Below are 25,241 nucleotides of genomic sequence, written 5' to 3' on the forward strand. Positions count from 1 at the left end.
AGGGGAGGGGGAGGAGGGGGAGGGGAGTGAGGGGAGGGGAGTGAGGGGAGTGAGGGGAGGGGGAGGGGAGTGAGGGGAGTGAGGGGAGGGGAGTGAGGGGAGGGGAGTGAGGGGAGGGGAGTGAGGGGAGTGAGGGGAGGGGAGTGAGGGGGGGAGGGGAGTGAGGGGAGGGGGAGGGGAGTGAGGGGAGGGGGAGGGGAGTGAGGGGAGTGAGGGGAGTGAGGGAAGGGGGAGGAGGGGGAGGGGAGTGAGGGGAGGGGGAGGGGAGTGAGGGGGAGGGGAGTGAGGGGAGGGGGAGGGGAGTGAGGGGGAGGGGAGTGAGGGGAGGGGGAGGGGAGTGAGGGGGAGGGGAGTGAGGGGGGTCGGAGGGGAGTGAGGGGGGGAGGGGAGTGAGGGGAGGGGGAGGGGAGTGAGGGGGAGGGGAGTGAGGGGAGGGGGAGGGGAGTGAGGGGAGTGAGGGGAGTGAGGGGAGGGGAGTGAGGGGGAGGGGAGTGAGGGGAGGGGGAGGGGAGTGAGGGGGGTCGGAGGGGAGTGAGGGGGGGAGGGGAGTGAGGGGAGTGAGGGGAGTGAGGGAAGGGGGAGGAGGGGGAGGGGAGTGAGGGGAGGGGGAGGGGAGTGAGGGGGAGGGGAGTGAGGGGAGGGGGAGGGGAGTGAGGGGGAGGGGAGTGAGGGGAGGGGGAGGGGAGTGAGGGGGAGGGGAGTGAAGGGGGTCGGAGGGGAGTGAGGGGGGGGAGGGGAGTGAGGGGAGGGGGAGGGGAGTGAGGGGGAGGGGAGTGAGGGGAGGGGGAGGGGAGTGAGGGGAGTGAGGGGAGGGGAGTGAGGGGGGTCGGAGGGGAGTGAGGGGGGGGAGGGGAGTGAGGGGGGGAGGGGAGTGAGGGGAGGGGGAGGGGAGTGAGGGGAGGGGGAGGGGAGTGAGGGGGAGGGGAGTGAGGGGAGGGGGAGGGGAGTGAGGGGAGTGAGGGGAGTGAGGGGAGGGGAGTGAGGGGGGTCGGAGGGGAGTGAGGGGAGGGGAGTGAGGGGAGGGGAGTGAGGGGGAGGGGAGTGAGGGGGAGGGGAGGGGAGTGAGGGGAGTGAGGGGGAGGGGAGTGAGGGGGAGGGGAGTGAGGGGGAGGGGAGTGAGGGGGAGGGGAGTGAGGGGGAGGGGAGTGAGGGGGAGGGGAGTGAGGGGGAGGGGAGTGAGGGGAGGGGAGTGAGGGGGAGGGGAGTGAGGGGGAGGGGAGTGAGGGGGAGGGGAGTGAGGGGGAGGGGAGTGAGGGGAGGGGAGTGAGGGGGTCGGAGGGGAGTGAGGGGAGGGGAGTGAGGGGAGGGGAGTGAGGGGAGGGGAGTGAGGGGGTCGGAGGGGAGTGAGGGGGAGGGGAGGGGAGTGAGGGGAGTGAGGGGGAGGGGAGTGAGGGGAGGGGGAGGGGAGTGAGGGGAGTGAGGGGGAGGGGAGTGAGGGGAGGGGGAGGGGAGTGAGGGGAGGAGGGGGAGTGAGGGGAGGGGGAGGAGGGGGAGGGGAGGGGGAGGGGAGTGAGGGGAGGGGGAGGAGGGGGAGGGGAGGGGGAGGGGAGTGAGGGGAGGGGGAGGAGGGGGAGGGGAGGGGGAGGGGAGTGAGGGGGGTCGGAGGGGAGTGAGGGGAGGGGGAGGGGAGTGAGGGGGGAGGGGAGTGAGGGGAGGGGGAGGGGAGTGAGGGGGGAGGGGAGTGAGGGGAGGGGGAGGGGAGTGAGGGGAGGGGGAGGGGAGTGAGGGGGGAGGGGAGTGAGGGGAGTGAGGGGAGGGGGAGGGGAGTGAGGGGAGGGGGAGGGGAGTGAGGGGAGGGGGAGGGGAGTGAGGGGGGGAGGGGAGTGAGGGGAGTGAGGGGAGGGGGAGGGGAGTGAGGGGGGAGGGGAGTGAGGGGAGGGGGAGGGGAGTGAGGGGAGTGAGGGGAGTGAGGGAAGGGGGAGGAGGGGGAGGGGAGTGAGGGGAGGGGGAGGGGAGTGAGGGGGAGGGGAGTGAGGGGAGGGGGAGGGGAGTGAGGGGAGGGGGAGGGGAGTGAGGGGGAGGGGAGTGAGGGGGTCGGAGGGGAGTGAGGGGAGGGGAGTGAGGGGGTCGGAGGGGAGTGAGGGGAGGGGGAGGGGAGTGAGGGGGAGGGGAGTGAGGGGAGGGGGAGGGGAGTGAGGGGAGGGGGAGGGGAGTGAGGGGGAGGGGAGTGAGGGGAGTGAGGGGGAGTGAGGGGAGGGGAGTGAGGGGGAGTGAGGGGGAGGGGAGTGAGGGGAGGGGGAGGGGAGTGAGGGGGAGGGGAGTGAGGGGAGGGGGAGGGGAGTGAGGGGGAGGGGAGTGAGGGGAGGGGGAGGGGAGTGAGGGGAGGGGGAGGGGAGTGAGGGGAGGGGGAGGGGAGTGAGGGGAGGGGGAGGGGAGTGAGGGGGAGGGGAGTGAGGGGAGGGGGAGGGGAGTGAGGGGAGGGGGAGGGGAGTGAGGGGGAGGGGAGTGAGGGGAGTGAGGGGGAGTGAGGGGAGGGGAGTGAGGGGGAGTGAGGGGGAGGGGAGTGAGGGGAGGGGGAGGGGAGTGAGGGGGAGGGGAGTGAGGGGAGGGGGAGGGGAGTGAGGGGAGGGGGAGGGGAGTGAGGGGAGGGGGAGGGGAGTGAGGGGGAGGGGGAGGGAATCTCCCGGTTGAGTTGGTTTCCTCGCTCCGGCCTCATTCGCTCCAAATCCAAACCCGGGCTCCAAGGCCTCGGGCCTCCCGTGATTGGCAGCGGGTTCAACCAATCAGCAATCGGGGCGGGACTTAAAGGAGGAACTTCCGGTCACCGAGAGAACTTTCAAAATCGCTGTGAGAGGGTCAGTGCTGAGGGAGTGCTGCACTGTCAGAGGGTCAGTACTGAGGGAGTGCTGCACTGTCAGAGGGTCATTACTGAGAGAGTGCTGTACTGTCAGAGGGTCAGTGCTGAGGGAGTGCTGCACTGTCAGAGGGTCAGTGCTGAGGGAGTGCTGCACTGTCAGAGGGTCAGTGCTGAGGGAGTGCTTCACTGTCAGAGGGTCAGTGCTGAGGGAGTGCTACACTGTCAGAGGGTCAGTACTGAGGGAGTGCTGCACTGTCAGAGGGTCAGTGCTGAGGGAGTGCTGCACTCTCAGAGGGTCAGTACTGAGGGAGTGCAGCACTGTCAGAGGGTCAGTACTGAGGGAGTGCTGCACTGACGGAGGGTCAGTACTGAGGGAGTGCTGCACTGTCAGAGGGTCAGTACTGAGGGAGTGCTGCACTGTCAGAGGGTCAGTACTGAGGGAGTGCTGCACTGTCAGAGGGTCAGTACTGAGGGAGTGCTGCACTGTCAGAGGGTCAGTACTGAGGGAGTGCTGCACTGTCAGAGCGTCATTGCTGAGGGAGTGCTGCACTGTCAGAGGGTCAGTGCTGAGGGAGAGCTGCACTGTCAGAGCGTCATTGCTGAGGGAGTGCTGCACTGTCAGAGGGTCAGTACTGAGGGAGTGCTGCACTGTCAGAGGGTCAGTACTGAGGGAGTGCTGCACTGTCAGAGGGTCAGTACTGAGGGAGTGCTGCACTGTCAGAGGGTCAGTACTGAGGGAGTGCTGCACTGTCAGAGGGTCAGTACTGAGGGAGTGCTGCACTGTCAGAGGGTCAGTACTGAGGGAGTGCTGCACTGTCAGAGGGTCAGTACTGAGGGAGTGCTGCACTGTCAGAGGGTCAGTACTGAGGGAGCGCTGCGATGCTGTATTTCAGTTTGTGTTAAACTGAGCCTCTGCCCTGCGGGAGATGTCAAAAGATCCCACATTCTGTGTCTGGAAAAGACGGAGGAGTTCCCACTGTCCTGGCCAATACTTCCAATATTTTTTGGGGTGTATGGTCATTAATGTTTTGACGTAGTCAAGGGTACATTGAGGAAGTTGTTAATAAATCACATGGGATCCTGAGTATAAATGGCAGCATAGAGTACAAAAGAAGGTTATAATGAGTCTTTATAAAAGAGTTTTGAAGTTCTTTTATGGGATGTAGGCATCACTGGCAACGACAGCATTTGTTGCCCATCCCTAATTTCCCTTTGAAGTGTCTGGCTTGCTTGGCCAATTTAGAGGGCAGTTAAGAGTCAACCACATTGTGGTTAAACCTCGACTGGAGTATTGTGCCCAATTCTGCGCTCCGTACTGTCCTTTATACATTTCAATGGGATCTCCTCTCATTCTTCTAAACTCCAGTGAATACAGGCCTAGTCAGCCCAATCTCTCCTCATACGACAATCCCGTCATCCCAGGAATCAGTCTGGTGAACCTTTGCTGCACTCCCTCTATGGCAAGTATATCCTTTCTTAGGTAAGGAGACCAAAACTGCACACAATACTCCAGGTGTGGTCTTACCAAGACCCTGTACAGCTGCAGTAAGACACCCTTGCTCCTGTTCTCAAGTCCTCTCACAATGAAGGCCAACATACCATTTACCACCTTCACTACTTGCTGCACCTGCATGCTTGCTTTCAGTGATTGGTGTACAAGGACACCCAGGTCCCTTTGCACATCAACATTTCCCAATCTATCACCATTTAAATAATACTCTGCCATTCTGTTTTTCCTACCAAAGTGGATAACTTCACATTTATCCACGTTATACTGCATCTGCCATGTATTTGTCCACTCACTCAACTTATCTAAATCATCTTGAAGCCTCTTAACACTCTCCTCATCGCTCACATTTCCACCAAATTTCGTGTCATCAGCAAACTTGGAAATATTACATTTGGTTCCTTCATCCAAATTATTGATATATTTTGTGAATAGCTGGGGCCCAAGCACTGATCCCTGCGGTATCCCTGTCTCTGAAAAAGACCCATTTATTCCTACTCTCTGTTTCCTGTCTGCTAACCAATTCTCAATCCATGCCAACCCCATGTGCTTTAAATTTGCACACTAACCTTTTAAATGGGACTTTTTATCAAAAGCTTTCTGAAAATCCAAATCCACCAGTTCTCCCTTATCTATTATGCTAGTTATGTCCTCAAAGAACTCCAGTAGGTTTGTCGAACGTGATTTCCCTTTCATAAATCAATGTTGACATTGTCCAATCCCACTGATATTTTCTAAGTGTCCTGTTAATACATCCTTTATAATTGCATTTTCCCAACTACTGATGTTAGACTAACCAGCCTGTAAATCCTTATTTTTTCCCTCCCTTTTTTAAATAGTGGGGTTACACTTTCTACCCTCCAATCTGCCTGGAATGTTCCAGAATCTACACAATTTTGGAAGATGACAACCAACACATCCACTATTTCCATGGCCACCTCCTTTAGTCCCCTGGGATGTAGATTATCGGGCCCTGGGGATTTATCGGCTTTCAGTCCCATTAATTTCTTCAGCACTATTGTTTTACCAATACTAATTTCCTTCAACTCCTCCTTCTCACTAGACCCTTGGTTCCCTAGCATTTCTGGGAAGTTATTTGTGACTTCCTCTGTGAAGACAGAACTAAAGTAATTGTTTAATTGCTCTGCCATTTCCTTGTTTTCTGCTATAAATTCTCCTGTTTCGGTTTGAAAGGGTGAAGACATTTGTCTTCACTAATCGTTTTATTTTTATATACTTATAGAAGCTTTTATGTTCCTTGCAAGTTTATTCCCATACTCTTATTTTTCCCCCTCTTAATCAATCTCTTGGTCATCCTTTGTTGAATTCAAAATCGCTCCCAATCTTCAGGGTTGCCACTTTTTCCAGCAACTATATGTGACTCCTCTTTGGATCTAATACAATCCTTGATTTCTTTTGTTAGCCGTAAAATAAAGCTCACTTTGCACGGTCCCCACCAAACACTCCCAGGACAGGTTCAGCACGGGGTTAGATACAGAGTAAATCTCCCTCTACACCGTCCCCATCAAACACTCCCAGGGCAGGTACAGCGCGGAGTTAGATACAGAGTAAAAGCTCCCCCTGCACTGCCCTTCAATGTGCCTTGTCCCCAGTCTCAGAAAAGTAGTGAGTTTGTCTTTTTCATGCCTTGTAGGATTCTGTTACACCCAGAAGGGACGCCATCCTGGATATTTTGGAAAAATTGGCCATCACTCAGATTGGGATTTCCTGCTCCCACTGCCAGGATTCTGAGGAACACCCAGTTTGTGTGGAGAATGGACTCCTGTAGCCCATCTGGTGGTGCCGTGGGCCGAGAGAGATCAGCAGAGGATGAGAAAGATCAATCGGTCTGGAGCTTGGCAGAGGCTATGCAGAAGCAGATTCTGCAGATTGGGTCAAGTGCATGTGGTGCGACTGCAGTTGTCAACATTCTGCAGGCTCTGGGATTTGACATTCCCTCTGATGTTGTAGACAGGTGTGTCCAGACCAGACTGCGGAAGAACGATGCACCCTTGGCTGAATATTTAATGTCACGATGTGTTGCAGGTGAGAGCCTTTCAGGAGCTTTGTTGTAGTTCCGACTCTCCCCCACCTCCCCACCCCACTGCCCCCCAGCACGCTCCCCTTTCCCATTTCAACACCCCATCCCCCTTTCTCTCTGATGCTGCCCACATTTGCTGGGTGATGGACTCACTGAACCCCTGCCGCTCTGTGATTCCTGACGAAGAGCATCAGCTGAGGAAGAATTACAGACACCGTTGTGTCACCCTCACTTGGGGTCAGCGAGGGTTAGGGAAACTCGGTCACTGTATTGGACATGTGGGCAGGTGATCAAGAATATAATGAGCAACAAACATAGAATCATTGACAAACTGGAACTCCACTGCATCAGTGAGTGCTGTTCTAACAACCATTTATGTGTTTAGCTTAAATGCACAAGTTATTCATATCACCAGAACAGCGATGGTAAATATTAGGTGACTGTGTTAACTCAACAGAACATGGGAGATGATGGTGAAGTGGTATTGTTGCTGAACCAGTAATCCAGAGACCCAGGGTAATGCTCTGGGGACCCGGGTTCAAATCCCACCACAGCAGGTGGTGGAATTTGAATTCAATAAATACCTGGAATTAAAAGTCTAATGATCATGAAGCCATTGTCGATTGTTGTAAAAACCCATCTGGTTCACTAATGTCCTTTAGGGAAGGAAATCTGTCCTTAACTGTTCTGGCCTACACGTGACTCCAGACTCACAGCAATATGGTTGACTCTGAAATGCCCTAGCAAGTCATTCAGTTGTATCAAACCGGTACAAAGTCTCAAAAGAATAATGAAACCGGACGGACCACCTGGCATTGACCTAGGCATCGGAAACGACAAAGGCAATCCCAGCCCTGTCAACCCTGCAAAGTCCTTATTAACATCTAGGGGCTAGTGCTGTCTCAGATGAGTCAAGCACAACCTGACACCCAAGGCTCCTCATACAGCACATTCCAAACCCACGACCACCACCACCTGGAAGTTCTCCCCACCACCCCCCAAGACATTCACCATCCTGACTTGGAATTATATCGCCGTCCCTTCACTGTCACTGGGTCAAAATCCTGGAACTCCCTCCCTAACAGCACTGTGGGCGTACCTACACTACAGACTGCGGTTCAAGAAGGCAGCTCACCACCACCTTCTTAAGGGCAATTAGGGATGGGCAATAAATGCTGGCCTAGCCAGCGACACCCACATCCTGTGAATGAATTTTTAAAAAAATCAACCAAAGTGATTAATTTACCCAGAGATGATGACAACAGCTTGCATTTATGTAACACCTTTTAAAATAGAAAACCTCCCAAGATGTGATGGACTGAATGGCCTCCTCTCGTGATTGTTAAATTGTAAAATTCTCTGATTCCACCAACCTTATTTTAATCAGCAGGTCTGACAGCATCTGCGGAGAGGAATACAGTTAACATTTCGAGTCCGTATGACTCTTCAGATCTGTTCAGATGAAGAGTCATATGGACTTGAAACGTTAACTGTGTTCCTCTCCGCAGATGCTGTCAGACCTGCTGAGTTTTTCCAGCTATTTTTGTTTTTGTTTCAGATTTCCAGCATCCGCAGTATTTTGCTTTTAACCTTATCTTAATGATCTGATCAGTGCAGGAATTTACAAGCAACAAAGTTGTGAATTTGACACTTTAACCAATCAGAGGAGGAGGTATATCCGAGATGCTGTACAACAGATATTTAACTGTTAGGCTTGTGTTGATGGAGAATGTTCTAGCATCCCCATAAAATGGGGTGAGTTTGAATCTGTATAGTGACCTTGACCCTGAAGATCAGCGATTCTGGACCACTCCCAGTGGAGTAATGGGTTAATGGTTTTGTTAATTAGACAATGATGTTAATGATGTAAGCAAGGCACAGCAAAGCAAGACTCCAAGAGGGCAAGGCACAATACCATGTCCAGAGAATTACATACTTAACATGAGGTCTTGGATGTAAATAGTTTTAAATAAATATTAAACAAAATACTGACTATTTCCCAGTCACCCCTAAAGTAGGTGTAACCTCATTGAGCCAGAAAACAATGCAAGTAAAGGGCAACAAGCCAAACTACTTTTCAACTGGACAATCAGGTACTCAAGAGGTCAGTATCTTATAAAAACTGCCCTACACTGTCTTTTTCTTAATTCATTTATGGGATGTGGGTGTTGCTGGTTAGGTCATTTTTTACTGGCCATCCCTAATTGCCCTTGTTCAGAGGGCACTTAAGAGCCGACCACATTGCTGTGGGCCTGGAGTCACATGTAGGCCAGACCAGGTAAGGATGGCAGATTTCCTTCCCTAAAGGGCATTAGTGAACCAGATGAATTTTTACAACAATCATTAGACTTTTAATTCCAGATTTATTAAAATTTGAATTCACATTCCACCATCTGCCGTGGTAGGGTTTGAACCAGGGTCCCCAGAGTATTACGCTGGGTCTCTGGATTACTAGTCCACTAAATACAATTATTAGTCCAATAAAGACAATACCACTAGGCCATTGCCTCCCCCATGCTGAATCATCAAGGTGAGCAGTCTTGGCAGGAATCCACCTATCTGCCCCTTCAACCTCAAAACCCTCTAAGATACCTGCGCCCTTCTAACTCTGACATCTTTCATATCCCCCATTTAAATTGCCCCAACATTGGTGTCCATGCTTTCAGCTTCCTGGACCCTAAACTCTGAAATTCCCTCCCTAAACTTCTCTGCCTCTCTCTCCACTTTTTAAGATGTTCCCTAAAACTGACCTCTTTAACTAAGTTATGGTTGATGTGATATGTATAAGTATAGAAAATGATTAGTGAAGACAGATGTAGGGCAGTTCCTTGCAGTCTGAAACAGGAGAATTTATAATAGAGAACAAGGAAATGGCAGATCAATTAAACAGCTACTTTAGTTCTGTTTTCATGGAGGAAGACACAAATAACTTCCCAGAAATGCTAGGGAACCAAGGGTCTAGTGAGAAGAATTGAAGGAAATTAGTATTACTAAAAAAAAGAGTGCTGGAGAAGTTAATGGGACTGAAAGCCGATAAATCCCCAGGGCCCGAAAATCTACATCCCAGGGGACTAAAGGAGGCCATGGAAACAGTGGATGTATTGGTTGTCATCTTCCAAAATTGTGTAGATTCTGAGCAGTCCCAGCAGATTGGAGGGTGGCAAATGTAACCCCACTATTTAAGGAGGGAGGGAGAAAACAGCAAATTACAGACCAGTTAGCCTAACATCAATGCTAGGATCTATTATAAAGGATGTGAAAACAGGACACTTAGAAAATATCAATGGGATTAGACAAAGTCAACATGGGTTTATGAAAGGGAAATCATGTTTGACAAACCTACTGGAGTTTTTTGAGGACATAACTAGCAGAATAGACAAGGGAGAACCAGGGGATGTGGTGTATTTGGATTTTCATAAAGTTTTTGATAAAGTCCTACATAAAAGGTTAATGTGTAAAATTAAAGCACATGGGATTGGGGGTAACATTGGCATGGATTGAAAATTGGTTGGCAGACAGAAAACAGTAGATTTCTTTTTCGGAGTGGTAGGTGGTGACTAGTGGGGTACCACAGGGTTCTTGGGCTCCAGTTATTCACAATATATAACAATGATTTGGATGAGGGAACCAAGTGTAATATTTCCAAGTTTTCTGATGACATGAAAATTGGTGGGAATGTGAGTGATGAAGAGGGTGTTAAGAGGCTTCAAGATGATTTAGACAGATTGAGTGAGTGGGCAAATACATGGCTTGCATAAGTGTGAAGTTATTCACTTTGGTAGGAAAAACAGAATGGCAGCGTATTATTTAAATGGTGATAGATTGGGAAATGTTGATGTACAAAGGGACCTGGGTGTCCTTGTACACCAATCACTGAAGGCGAGTATGCAGGTGCAGTAAGCAGTGAAGGCGGCAAATGGTATGTTGGCCTTCATTGTGAGAGGACTTGAGTACAGGAGCAAGGATATCTTACTGCAGCTGTACAGGTCTTGGTGAGACCACACCTGGAGTATTGTGTGCAGTTTCAGTCTCCTTACCTAAGAAGGGATATAATTGCCTAGAGGGAGTGCAGCGAAGGTTCACCAGACTGATTCCTGGGATGGCAGGATTGTCGTATGAGGAGAGATTGGCCTGACTAGGCCTGTATTTACTGGAGTTTAGAAGAATGAGAGGGGATCTCATTGAAACGTATAAAATTCTGACAGGGCTGGACAGACTGGATGCAGGGATGATGTTTCCTCTGGCTGGGGGAGTCCAGAACAAGGGGTCACAGTCTCAGGATACCGGGTAAGCCATTTAGGACTGAGATGCGGAGAAACTTCTTCACTGGTGGTGAACTTGTGGAATTCTCTACCACAGAGGTTGTGAAGGATAAGTCACTGAATATATTTAAGAAGGAAATAGATTTCTGGACTCTAAAAACATCAAGGGGTATGGGGAGAGAGCAGGAGTATGTCGTTGAGATAGAGGATCAGCCATTGTCGTACTGAATGGTGGAGCAGAGTCGCAGGGCCAAATGATCTACTCTTGCTTCTATTTTTTGTGTTCCTATGATATGTACATGCATCTTTTCAAGAAGGTGTATCCTAAAGTGCTGTCAACCATTCCACACATTGACAGAACATGATGTATTAGTCGTATGAATTGTAGGCAGTTTGCAGGAGGCACGGTAGAGATCAGATGTACTATATTTAGCCTCCTGGTTAACTCGATCTGTTTATAGACTTGTCTTCAACTAAAGAACCTACATTATTGTTTCACCTATCTTCCATCATCAACAAGACTCAAGTCAGGAGTGTGATGGAATACTCCCCACTTGCCTGGATGAGTGCAGCTCCCACAACACTCAAGGAGATTGACATCTGATGGTTTCAGAGTCGGTCTTGAAAACTTTAGAACCATAGAAAAGTTACGGTGCAGAAAGAAACCATTCATCCCATCATATCTGTTCCGCCATAAAGAGAAACTAGCCACTCATTTTTAATTCCACTTCCCAGCCCCTGGTGCGTAGCCTTGCAGGTTACAGCTCTTCAGATGCAGATCCAGGTACCTTTTTAAATGAGTTGAGCGTTAGACGGTGAATTCCAGACACCCACCACACTCTGGGTGAAAAAGATTTTCCTCATACCCCCTCTAATCCTTCTACCAAGCACTTTAAATCTATGCCTCCTGCTAATTGACCCCTCAGTTAGGGGAAAACAAGTCTTTCCTGTCTAACCTATCTAGGCCGCTCATAATTCTGTACATCTCAATTAGCTCACCCCTCAGCCTCCTCTATTCTAAGGAAAACAATCCCAACCTAGCCAATCTTTCCTAATAGCTGCAATTTTCAAGCCCTGGCAACATTCTTGTAAATCTCTTCTTACCCTCTCCAGAGCAATTATGTCCTCGTAATGTGGTGACCAGAACTGCACACAAAATTCCAGCTGTGGCCTAACCAGCATTTTATACAGTTCCATCATTACATCCCTGCTTTTGTATTCAGTACCTCGTCCAGTAAAGGAAAGCATCCCATATGTTTTCTTGACCACCTTATCCAACTGTCCTGCCACCTTCATGGACCTGTGAACATGCACTCCAAGGTTTCTAACTCCCTCAACTCCACTCAATATCCTCTCGTTTATTGAGTATTCTCTTGTTTTGTTTGCCCTCTCCAATTGCATTATTTCATACTTTTCCAGATTGAGTTCCATCTGTCACTTTTCTGCTCACTCAACCAAAGCATTGATATCATTCTGGAGACAACAGCTATCCTCTTCACTATCAGTTACATGGCTAATTTTTTGTGTCATCTGCAGATTTCCCAATCATGCTTCTCACATTTGAGTCCAAATCGTTAAAATATGCGACAAACAACAAGGGCCTTAACACAGAGCCCTGTGGAACACTACTGGAAACCACTTTCCATTCGCAGAAACATCCATCAACCATTACCCTTTGTTTCCTGTCACTGAGCCAATTTTGGATCCAACTTTCCACCTTCCCGTGTATCCCATGGGATCTCACTCTTCTGATCAGTCTGCCATGTGGGATCTTGTCAAATGCCTTACTGAAATCCATGTGGACAACATCCACTGCACTACCCTCATCAATCCTCCTTGTTACTTCCCCAGAAGATTCTTTGTAAGCCACAATCTTCCCCTAACAAAGCCCTGCTGACCATCCAAGATTAATCCATTCTTTTCCAAGTGACAGTTTATCCTGTGTCTCAGAGCTGATTCTAATAATTTGCCCACCACTGAAGTCAGACTGGCTGGCCTATAATTATTTGGCCTATACCTCACACCCTTTTTAAATAAAGGTACAAGGTTCATAGACCTCGAATCCTCTGGTACCTCGCCTGTATCTAGTGAGGATTGGAAAATGATCGTCAGAGCATCTGCTATTTCCTCCCTGACTTCTGTTAACAACCTGGTGTACAATCCACTCGGGCCTGGTGATTTCAAGGATGTCAATTCCCCCAGTACTTCCTCTGTCATTACACTTATAACTTTGTATTTCTTTTACTGACCACCTCTAAATGGCTTCTCACTTATCAGTGTGTTGCAAGAGATCTGCTTTGGGATTTCTTCACCAGACGTTTTCACCAAATGGTCTGACCAGTAGCTGTACCTTCCTGGTAACTTTTGTTTGTAGCATATCAGCTTTTTGAAGAGCCTCTGTGTCAGGGATTTTCAGCCAGGTATCTAAGGCAGCTTAGGTGAAAGTAATGCTGTTTTGTAAAGTGGCCTGATTGTGTTGCCTGAGTTTCACAGGCATGAAGCAGGATTGTTAGAACAGCAGTGCCTGGATACAATCAGCACAAAGACACAGGAGAGGTTTACGTTTGGCCTCTATGTCTTTCTTTGAGCACTGTGGACGTGAAGATGATATCAGTTGTGCCCCTCCCCTTGCTGAAGCCGTGTGGACTATCAGCTAGAAAATGATTGTGTTGAATAAAACAATTAAGCATCAAACGTGCAGAAATGGTCAAACAGAGATTCACAGATCAATGAATGTCCATTCATTTCCTACTCCGGCCCCCTTCCACAACTCTTTCTCCGGTACATCGATGATTACTTCGGTGCCGCTTCATGCTCTCGTCAGGACTTGGAAAAATTTATTAATTTTGCTTCCAATCTCCACCCCTCCATCATTTTCACGTGGTCCATCTCTGACACTTCCCTTCCCTTCCTTGACCTCTCTGTCTCAATCTCTGGTGATAGACTGTCCACCAATATCCATTACAAACCCACTGACTCCCACAGCTATCTCGACTACAGCTCCTCACACCCCGCTTCCTGTAAGGACTCCATCCCATCCTCTCAGTTCCTTCGCCTCCGTCGCATCTGTTCCGATGATGCTACATTCAAAAACAGTTCCTCTGACATGTCCTCCTTCTTCCTTAACCGAGGTTTTCCACCCACGGTCGTTGACAGGGCCCTCAACCGTGTCCGGCCCATCTCCCGCGCATCCGCCCTCACGCCTTCTCCTCCCTCCCAGAAACATGATAGGGTCCCCCTTGTCCTCACTTATCACCCCACCAGCCTCCGCATTCAAAGGATCATCCTCCGCCATTTCCGCCAACTTCAGCATGACGCCACCACCAAACACATCTTCCCTTCACCCCCCTTATCGGCATTCCGTAGGGATCGCTCCCTCCGGGACACCCTGGTCCACTCCTCCATCACCCCCTACTCCTCAACCCCCTCCTATGGCACCACCCCATGCCCACGCAAAAGATGCAACACCTGCCCCTTCACTTCCTCTCTCCTCACCGTCCAAGGACCCAAACACTCCTTTCAAGTGAAGCAGCATTTCACTTGCATTTCCCCCAACTTAGTCTACTGCATTCGTTGCTCCCAATGTGGTCTCCTCTACATTGGAGAGACCAAACGTAAACTGGGCGACCGCTTTGCAGAACACCTGCGGTCTGTCCGCAAGAATGACCCAAACCTCCCTGTCGCTTGCCATTTTAACACTCCACCCTGCTCTCTTGCCCACATGTCTGTCCTTGGCTTGCTGCATTGTTCCAGTGAAGCCCAACGCAAACTGGAGGAACAACACCTCATCTTCTGACTAGGGACTTTACAGCCTTCCGGACTGAATACTGAATTCAACAACTTTAGGTCGTAAGCTCCCTCCCCCATCCCCACCCCCTTTCTGTTTCCCCCTTCCCTTTTTTTTTCCAATAAATTATAAAGATTTTCCTTTTCCCACCTATTTCCATTATATTAAAAAAAAAACCCCACTAGAGCTATACCTTGAGTGCCCTACCATCCATTCTTAATTAGCACATTCGTTTAGATAATATCACCAACTTTAATTTTAACACCTATGTGTTCTATTGTACTATTGTCGTTGACATCTTTTGATGATCTGCTTCTATCTGCCAGACCTGCTGAGTTTTTCCAGGTAATTCTGTTTTTGTTTTGGATTTCCAGCATCCGCAGTTTTATTGTTTTTATTATTGCTTCTATCACTGCTTGTTTGTCCCTACAACCACACCACCCGCCCCCCCACCTCTTTGTCTCTCTACCTCTCCGCCCCCCCCACACACACCTTAAACCAGCTTATATTTCAACTCTTTCTTGGACTCGAACGCAAGTTCTGTCGAAGGGTCATGAGGACTCGAAACGTCAACTCTTTTCTTCTCCGCCGATGCTGCCAGACCTGCTGAGTTTTTCCAGGTAATTCTGTTTTTGTAATGAATGTCCATTGGTGTTTGCTCTGAGTTGTGAGTTTCCACAAGCACAACAGCTACTGTTGTCTGGTGTAAAGACTTTTTTCTCTTTGTTACTTAGTAAATGTTCTCCTTGCATTGAATCTGATGTGGACAGTCTGATCTGGTCTTTGTTGTGAAGGGAGAGAGTAGCTGCCTGCTACATCCACTTGGACACAACAGCTCACTAGTTTCTGTCAGCAGAGTGTATTGTCAGCATGCTATTTATGGTGAATTCTCACATCTACTCAGCATGAAGGGCATGCAGGTCAACTGTTCCTGTTGCACGGTGTCATCACAGAAACTTTCTGACTGCAGAAGAAAATTGTTAGTCACCAGATCCTACACCTGGGGTCATCTGTCAGGTAATCACCTCCAGGCTCAACAGCCCCAACACACGTGGTGGGGGGGAAAAGCAATTAAATGTGAATGTCATGAACTGATGCAGGGTGGGAGTATTATCAGTTAATTGCAGGGATAACCAGATCATGTGTTTTACATAACACCACACCTGAAATCTGGGTCCTAGGATCATAGACCAAGCCCCACTCCAGGACTGAAGCTTGTCATCTAAACTGATAACTTAATGCAAATACTAAGGGAGTGCTGTACAGTCAGAGATGCCTCCTTTGGCTGAGACGTTAAACTGAAGCCCCATCTCCTTGTTCAGGTGGATGTTATAGATTCTATGGCACTGTTTGTACTGTTGTTGACAGTGCTATTAAGTGGCACTTACCAATAATTCTGCTCACCAATGCTGAGCTTTGGTTCTGCCAGAACTACTCAGCTCCTGACCTCATTACAGCCTTTGTCCAATCATAAACAAAGGAGCTGAAATCCACAGGTGAGGTGAGTGACTGCCCTTGACATAAAGGTAGTGTTTGACCAAGCATGGCATCGAGGAACCCTTCTGGGGAAGGTGGGGAGAAAACTCTCCACTGCTTGCAGTCATAACTAACACAAAGATGATTGTGGTTGTTGGAGGTCAATCATCTCAGCTCCAGGACATCACTGCAGGAGTTCCTCAGGGTAGTGTCCTCGGCCCAACCATCTTCAGCTGCTTCATCAATGACCTTCCTTTCATCATAAGGTCAGAAGTGGGATGTTTGCTGATGATTGCACAATGTTCAGCACCATTCACGACTCCTCAGATACTGAATCAGTCCATTACCAAATGCAGCAAGACCTGGACAATATCCAGGTTTGGGCTGACAAGTGGCAAGTAACATTCGCGCCACACAAGTGTCAGGAAATGACCATCTCCAACAAGAGAGAATCCAACCATCACCCCCTTGGCATACAATGATATCATTGCTTATCTCCCACGATCAACATCCTGGGGGTTACCATTGACCAGAAACTGAACTGGACTAACCATATAAATACTGTGGCTACAAGAGCAGGTCAGAGGCTAGGAATCTTGCGGCAAGTAACTCCCCAAAGCCTGTCCACCATCTACAAGGCACAAGTCAGGAGTGTGATGAAATTCTCCCCACTTGCCTGGATGAGTGCAGCTCCCACAACACTCAAGTAGCTTGACACCGTCCAGGACAAAGCAGCCCGCTTGACTGGTACCACATCCACAAACATTCACTCCCTCCACCACCGACGCACAGTAGCAGCAGTGTGTACCATCTACAAGATGTGCTGCAGGAACTCACCAAGGCTCGTTAGGCAGCACCTTCCAAACCCACAACTGCTACCCTCTATCTGCTGCCCTTGCCCTTCTAGATGGGAACACCACCACCTGGAAGTTCCCCTCCAAGCCACTCACCATCCTGATTTGGAAATATATCGCCGTTCCTTCAATGTCACTGGTCAAAATCCTGGAACTCCCTCTCTAACAGCACTGTGGGTGTACCTACACCACATGAACTGCAGCGGTTCAAGAAGGCAGCTCACCACCACCAACTCAAGGGCAATTAGGGATGGGCAATAAATGTTGGTTTAGCCAGTGACGCTTACACCATACAGGATGAGGCTTCACTTACGATCAAAAGCAAGGGAAAGGTGGTTGAGGCTTCACATTGGGCAGAAGGTGGGCATGAGTATGCTGTGTGATGTTTGAGGTGGCCGGGAGTCTGATGAACCCAGAAACAGGAGCTGGGATAGGGAATGGGATCACAGTGGATTGGTTTGTCAGTGACTGCAGTTTGTTTTCTGCTTCCCAGGTGCCACCCACCAGCAGCTGATTGAGGGAGCGGAGAAGGCGAGTGAAGGAAGGGTTGTTGGGAGGTTTTTCAGTTTCTACCCTGAACGAAGTGTGGAATTGACATCTTGGCTGGCGAGCTGGATGAGGAAAGGAGCTGTTCCTGTAGTGACCATGAACATGCAAGTAGCGGTGCCGGAGGGCAAGGAGATCCCAGATGCATGGCACCATCAGATGATCTTCGGAGTGGGCGCTGAAGGGATTTACATGACCAATCCCTTAGAAATAGGTGAGTACAGGAGAGTTTTCATTCCCATCAATAACCCCTCCCTGTCCCGGTGCCATACAGATTGGTTCCCTGTTGAAACCTGGATTACCAACAAATCCATGTCCAGTACAACAGTCCGAGAATATCGGTCATCACCATTGCTCAGCAATTCATCCAGAAATACAATTTTTGGGGACAACTATAAAATGGATCAGAACCATATTCGTAAAAGCAAAATACTGTGGATGCTGGAAATATGAACTAAAAACAGAAAATGCTGGAAAAACTCAGGTCTGACAGTATCTGTGGAGAGAGAAACTTAGATGCTGTCAGAACTGCTGAGTTTTTCCAGCATTTTTCTGTTTTTAGGACCAATTTCGTGTTATTATCTGAACAAGTTTAAAAAAAAATGAAATTGTCCCTTTTCATTTTGGTTCAAGGATTGACTCCTGCAGTTTCCAGTTTCAATACCCTTTCATCCCTGGGGCAGTGTTGTTTGGCGAGATGCAGTTTGCAGTTTCAGACTGAACTCTGCGGTTCTGTGTGAGACAAATGCATAATGGTGAATTCACAGGACTAGTACTCTAGAGGCCCGGGCTAATACTGCAAGGACAGGTCGTTTGCAGTATCAGATTGAACTCAGAGCCTGTCAAATTGTTACTTACTCTAAAAGTGCTTGGATTAAGGAGATGAAAGTCAGTGCTGGATTGCTGCGTATTTCAGGAATTATAGTTTTAATGATGTGAAACACAGACTAGTTACAGGCACTGCACAGTATGTACAAACCAAGCAGAATCAGGAGAGGCAATATAAAGGAGGGAGGGGGGTGTGGAACAGACAGATCGGGGGGTGTACGTGCACAATCTTTGAAGGTGACAGTACGTGTGGAGAAAACTGTTTAAAAGCCACGTTGGTTCCTGGCTTTGGAGCAACGTAGAGATTTAAAGTAAGGAATTTATGCTAAAAATCTCCATGAAACTCTGGTTAGGTCTCAGCTGGAACATTGTGTTTAGTTCTGCTCTCCGCAATTTCGGAAAGATATGAAAATCTTGGAGAGCCTGTGGAGGTGATTTAGGAGAACAGCACCAGAGATGAGTGACTTTGGTTACATGGAGAAACTTAGAACAGAGGAGATTAAGGGGAGATTTGACTGAAGTGTTCATGGATTTTGATAGAGTAAATAAGGAGAAACTGTTTACAGTGGCAGGAATGTTGTAACCAGAGGACACCGATTGAAGGTGATTAACACCAGAGGCGACAGAAGGAATTAGTGAGCTGTAGAATCTAGATCGCGTTGCTTGAAAAAGGGAAAGAGAACAGCCCCCCCCCCAACCCCCCCCCCAACCCCCCCAAGGCGGTCTGAGGGGCTGCCCCTCCCCCCTCTCCCCAGGCGCTCTGAGGGGTTGCACCTCCGCGCCCCCCCCACCCCCCCCGGGGCGCTCTGAGGGACAATCCGGCACTGGAGTGCCAGATGATTTGGGCTTGAACACAGGTTTCTAATTCATTGGTGAGCTGCTTACCCACGGGGGGGGGCGGGGTTTGGGGTTTGGGGTGTAACAGGGACTGACCTGGGATTCGGGATTTTCTGCTGCATATTGATATTGGTCCTTGTGTCCCTGGGTGCCCAGGGCTGAATTTCAGGTTTCAATGTGGGGAATCAGCTGAACAACCGGAGATGACTGACTAGCCCCAGAGTGTAATGATACCTCCCTTCTCTGCAGAGGAGAGCAGCCTTGTGAAACGACGCCTCTGCAGTGAATCACTCCTGCTGGTCCGGCGGCAGGATGTTCTGTCTCGGCTCTCGGACGGCTCAGATTTCTCCATGTTCACACGGCTCCCGGACCATTCCCTGTGGGAGCAGCTGGATGTTGTGGGTGAGTGGATTGGGGTTTACCTGAGCTTTCCAGTTGAGTCCTAAACATCAGAAATACCAAATATAACCCTCCTACATTGAACCTCCCAGTGTGTGAAACTTGCTGTCCACCCTTGACTGCCTTAACAGCAAGGCCAACACTGGGTATTCAATGGTGAGTAACTCACCTTCTGAATCCCCAAAATCTGTCCACCATCTCCAAGGCACAAGTCAGGAGTCTGATGGAATACTCTCCACTCCCCTGCAACAATACATACTCGAAGCTTGATAGCATCCAGGATTAAGCACTTCAGTTGTTCAAATTCCCTGTCTCCGGACTTGACCTTCTCTCCCTCCACCACTGGCATACAGTAGCACCAGTGTGTACCGTCTACAGGATTCTCTGCAGCAACTCACCAAGGCTCCTTCAACAGCACCTTCCAAACCCACAGATAAAAACAAAAAACTGGGGATGCTGGAAATCCAAAACAAAAACAGAATTACATGGAGAAACTCAGCAGGTCTGGCAGCATCGGCGGAGAAAAAAAGAGTTGACGTTTCGAGTCCTCATGACCCTTCAACAGAACTTCTGCTGAAGGGTCTTGAGGACTCGAAACATCAATTCTTTTCTCCACCGATGCTGCCAGACCTGCTGAGTTTTTCCAGGTAATTCCTTCCAAACCCACTACCCCTACTACTTAGAAAGACAAGGGCAGTTGATACATGGGAACATTTCCACCTGCAAGTTCCCCTCCAAGTCATACACCATCCTGACTTGGAAATATATCGCCCTTTTTTGGGTGATACTCCAGTGTAATACTGGGGGAATGCTGCACTGTTGGAGGTGCCGTCTTTCAGATTAGATGTTAAACTACTAAAATGAGGCCTCATCTTGCTTGGGTGGATGTAAACAATTACGTGGCATTATTTTGAAAAAGAGGAGGAGAATTCGCCCTGGTCAATATTTATCCCTCAATCAACATCACAGAGAAACAATGATCTGTCAGTATCATGTTGCTGTGTGTGGGATCTTGCTGTGTGCTTGTTGGCTGCCAGGTTTCCTACATCACAACAGTGACTATGCTTCAAAAAGACTGAATTGGTTGTAAAGTGCCTTAAAGCTTCTGAGGGTCATTAAAGGCACTACACAAATGTAAGCCCCTCCGGTTTTCCCTCCTGGGTCAAAATCCTGGGAGTATTTCCCGGACAGCAATGAGGGTGCAGACCCTATCGGGTGGATAAATCTTGTTAATTGCAGGAGAGGAAAGACTGAGGGAGGTGATGAATTCTACATTTTTGGGAATATATGTTAGAATTGGAGGTGGTGATGGAGTGCAGAGGTGAGATTAATAAAGTTAGTGATTGAAGTATTGACTGTGAATGTTTATTTCTCCTCAGGTCAGATTGAACGGATAGTTTCCAGCGATGTCCCTGGTGAAGTTCCTGACCACGTGGTCATTCCAGCTGCCTACAGGTCAGGGGTCACGATGTTTACCCTGAGACACTCGGAACTGACCAATGAGCTTTTATCTGCTTCAGAGTTGCCTTTATTATACTGACCATCAATAACCTTAACTATACAGAGCAAGCTGGAGGGTTAGAAATCTGGAGTTGACTTCATCAGAACTTCAGGAGCTTGGGAATTCATCAAGCCAGTCAGACAACCTCTTCATTACATAACCCATAGACAAGGCGAGTACCCAGCAAGAGGCTCTGACAGCTGAGTACACAGTGTTACTGTGTGTGTTTGGGGCTGTGTGCGCGTGTGTAGGCCTGTGTGTACACAGGTCAGTGTGGATGCAGCGTAAACACAAAGCGGGGTTGAAAATTGCAGCAAGAAAGACCCCCTCCTTCCAACCAACTCACCTGCCACTGCTACCCTGAACCCTACCCCCCCTGCTCCTCATTCAGAACACAGACTATCATCTCTGACCTCACCCTGCCCTGATCCATTGGCTCCTTGCTTTCTGAAAGGGTTAATTGTGGTTGACCCCCCACCCCACCGACAAGCCTTCACTTTCTCAGTGTGACAATGGAGGAAACAACATCTTAACTGGATCCTGTGTCCCGGGAGTCACTGAATAGCAATCAAGCAGGAACCATGGCTATAATATCCCGTAACCTAGCCCAGGGTCCTGAGGGTAACTGTGCCTTGTTGGGAGTGGCTAACCTGGCACAGACTGTGCTTGAATCTGTGCTGCCGGGGGGAGCTTGGACACTGGGCCCAGGACGGGTGAGTTAATGCCGATGAAGCATCGAACTTGGAGCTTCCTCACAAGTCAGAAACTTCACCAGGAACATCGCTGGAAACTAAACCGTTCGACCTGACCTGAGGAAGAGTAAACATTCACAGTCAATACTTCAGTGAGAATGAGGTGGGGGTGTTGTGGGGCGGGGGGAAGAGAGAGAGAGAGCTCCAAGTTCGATGCTTCATCGGCATTAACTCACCCGTCCTGGGCCCAGTGTCCAAGCTCCCCCCGGCAGCACAGATTCAAGCACAGTCTGTGCCAGGTTAGCCACTCCCAACAAGGCACAGTTACCCAGGGGATTGATCGGTTATGTCAAATAATACATCTCATTTTTCTGGAATGTACTTTTCTAGTATTTTCTATTTGTTAATTCCAAAATTCCGGTAGCCTTGTCATTACTGCCATGATTGTGTGCAGGTGTCCTTCTCTTAAACAGCATTAACAGTTTGGTTTTGGCAATAATTTGTACAACTTTATTTTAGTTCATAGTTTGGCTCTGTTCAGTTGGACCAGGAGCAGTTTATCAACTTGTGAAAAGGGCTGGGCATGGAAGGGGTTGTGTGTGCGCAGGAGTGGGGTGGGTTCTGTGTGGTGTGTGTGCTTATCTTCTATAATCTTTTAAACTCTTTGTAGTAAATTTCCTGAAATTAAATGTGCTACTTTTTAAAAGATCAAGTTAGTGACAATATTTTGCAAATTTGACCTGAGATCTGTTCCTGTCACATGAACTAAACACATTCTCACCAACTCGAAATCACTTTGGACAGGTCTCTATTTGAATAGTTGCCTCATTCATTTCATGTCAAAGTAATTGTCCTGCTTTGTTCAGGCGCCACGTTGGAGGGTAAATTCCCAGCTTAATCCCGTCCAGGCAAAACGCATTCACCTGCGGGAGTCACTGTGCCATGACTGAGACCAGGTTCCTTGGGCTGATTCCCACTTCCATAAGCCCAGGATCTCCAGTTGTGGAGCTCAGTGCAAGCAGCATGGAGCCTAAGTACAGTTAACGCTTCAGTCAAGCATCTTAGTACATTTTTCCTCATCAAAAGCACTACATAAATGCAAGTTGTTGTTGTCCAACTAAGGGACAAATGGGGCCTTAGTTTAATGTCTCACCCAAAAGATGGCCCCTCCTCAGTACAGCACCGCCTCAGCACTGACCCTCTGGCAGTGCGGCACTCCCTCAGCACTGACCCTCTGGCAGTGCGGCACTCCCTCAGCACTGACCCTCCGGCAGTGCGGCGCTCCCTCAGCACTGACTCTCCAGCAGTGCGGCGCTCCCTCAGCACTGACTCTCCAGCAGTGCGGCGCTCCCTCAGCACTGACTCTCCGGCAGTGCGGCGCTCCCTCAGCACTGACCCTCCGGCAGTGCGGCGCTCCCTCAGCACTGACCCTCTGGCAGTGCGGCGCTCCCTCAGCACTGACCCTCCGGCAGTGCGGCGCTCCCTCAGCACTGACCCTCCGGCAGTGCGGCGCTCCCTCAGCACTGACTCTCCGGCAGTGCGGCGCTCCCTCAGCACTGACTCTCCAGCAGTGCGGCGCTCCCTCAGCACTGACTCTCCAGCAGTGCGGCGCTCCCTCAGCACTGACTCTCCGGCAGTGCGGCGCTCCCTCAGCACTGACCCTCCGGCAGTGCGGCGCTCCCTCAGCACTGACCCTCTGGCAGTGCGGCGCTCCCTCAGCACTGACCCTCCGGCAGTGCGGCGCTCCCTCAGCACTGACCCTCCGGCAGTGCGGCGCTCCCTCAGCACTGACTCTCCGGCAGTGCGGCGCTCCCTCAGCACTGACTGTCCGGCAGTGCGGCACTCCCTTGGCGCTGACCCTCCGACAGCGCAGCGCTCCCTCGGCGCCGACCCTCCGACAGCACGGCGCTCCCTCAGCATTGACCCTCCGGCAGCGCGGCGCTCCCTCAGCACTGACCCTCCGGCAGTGCGGCGCTCCCTCAGCACTGACTCTCCGGCAGTGCGGCGCTCCCTCAGCACTGACCCTCCGGCAGTGCGGCGCTCCCTCAGCACTGACTCTCCGGCAGTGCGGCGCTCCCTCAGCACTGACTGTCCGGCAGTGCGGCACTCCCTTGGCGCTGACCCTCCGACAGCGCAGCGCTCCCTCGGCGCCGACCCTCCGACAGCACGGCGCTCCCTCAGCATTGACCCTCCGGCAGCGCGGCGCTCCCTCAGCACTGACCCTCCGGCAGTGCGGCGCTCCCTCAGCACTGAACCTCCGACAGCGCGGCGCTCCCTCAGCGCTGGGCATAGTGGGCACTGAGGGAGAGCACTGGAAATATTCAGCTGGTCTGGAAGCCTCTGTGGAGACGGAAACAGTTAATGTTTCAGGTTGATGATCTTTCAACAACAACAAAAGCTGATATTTATATAGCACCTTTAGCGCAATAACTCACCAAAGCCTGTCCACCATCTACAAGGCACAAGTCAGGAGGGTTATGGAATACTCCCCACTTGCCTGGATGAGTAGCATCCATCAACACTGTCCAGGACAAAGCAGCCCTACTTGATTGTTACCCCATCCAAAAATATTCACTCCCTCCATCACCGACGCACAGTAGCAGCAGCATGCACCATCTACAAGATGCACTGCAGCAACTCACCAAGGGTCCATCTGGAAGGACAAGGACAGCAGATAGATGGGAACACCACCACTTGGAAGTTCCCCTCCAAGTCACTCACATTCCTGACTTGGAAATATTTCGCCGTTCCTTCACTGTCACTGGGTCAAAATCCTGGAACTCCCTCCCTAACAGCGCTGTGGGTGTACCTACACCACGTGGACTGCAGCGGTTCAAGAAGGCAGCTCACCACCACCTTCTCAAGGGTCAATTAGGGATGGGCAATAAATCCTGACATCCCATGAAAGAATTAAAAAACTCAGCCTCACACAGTAGTTGCTCATTCTGGAAGCATTTAGAGACAGGAGGACCCAGCAAGAGAAGAAAACCAATAAAGAAAATGAGCATCATTATTAGAATGGCCCCATCCTGAGGTAAAGCCACCAATTCTCAAGCTAGAGACTGTCTGCAGTAATGCCTCAAATTCCCAGCTTTAGATTCTCTGCTTCATGTAAACCACTGAAGAAAAATAACACGCTTTTAAAAAGCAAGGGTAAAAAAATCGAGAAACAGTGTAAAGCTACTGAAAATGTAATTTATACATGAATAATTCCAGAGTTATAAATAAAAAATAACCTTTCCTTTTGAAAAATGTCTATTAAATTGACAACAGGCATTAGGAAGTTGATTGAGTTTGAAATGGAAAAAATCTCTTTTCCACATCAAAGAAAATTCAAAATGTTAATCGTTAGCCTGCTGGGTCTAACTGAAAAACATCTTTCTCCCTTTCTGACTCTATCTCTGTCTGTCTGTCCTCCCTCTCTCTCTCTCATTCTCATCTCTCTGAACTTTCTCTTTCATCCTTTCACTATTTCTTCTCTCACCTGTTAATTCCCTGGATCTCCTGCTACAGCACCTTTGGGAGTCAACAGTGTCTGTGGAACTGGTTCTGCAGTGAGAGTCAGTGTCTGGGTGTTAGTACCTTCTGAGTACATAAAGGGGAAGATAATTGGAAAGGGGTAGACTTACAGGTGATTATTTCCATTACACTCTGCCTCAGTGAGATAACCTTCAGGAATTGGAGAAATTAATGCGACTTGCCTTAATTCATGTC

At 49.8% G+C, this 25,241-nt stretch overlaps 1 protein-coding gene across 3 annotated transcripts in view; it reads left to right on the plus strand.

Moving 5' to 3' along the window:
• LOC121287227 overlaps positions 1 to 21,495 on the plus strand; it is a 42,241-nt gene extending 20,746 nt beyond the window's left edge. The window contains exons 1-5 of one of the 3 annotated variants that reach the window (XM_041204913.1): positions 2,774 to 2,828; positions 5,959 to 6,350; positions 17,218 to 17,484; positions 19,185 to 19,337; positions 20,714 to 21,495. In XM_041204913.1, coding sequence (XP_041060847.1) covers positions 6,080 to 6,350; positions 17,218 to 17,484; positions 19,185 to 19,337; positions 20,714 to 20,874 — 852 coding nt within the window. In that variant the 5' untranslated portion in view covers positions 2,774 to 2,828; positions 5,959 to 6,079 and the 3' untranslated portion in view covers positions 20,875 to 21,495. Of the gene's footprint in view, positions 1 to 2,773; positions 2,829 to 3,401; positions 3,423 to 5,958; positions 6,351 to 17,217; positions 17,485 to 19,184; positions 19,338 to 20,713 lie in introns of those variants that run through there. The other 2 variants (XM_041204915.1, XM_041204914.1) reach the window with 2 other exon arrangements.
• The last annotated feature ends 3,746 nt before the right edge of the window (positions 21,496 to 25,241 follow it).

This window comes from Carcharodon carcharias, chromosome 14 (genome assembly GCF_017639515.1).
Source record: "Carcharodon carcharias isolate sCarCar2 chromosome 14, sCarCar2.pri, whole genome shotgun sequence".
In the NCBI taxonomy this organism is placed as follows: domain Eukaryota; kingdom Metazoa; phylum Chordata; class Chondrichthyes; order Lamniformes; family Lamnidae; genus Carcharodon; species Carcharodon carcharias.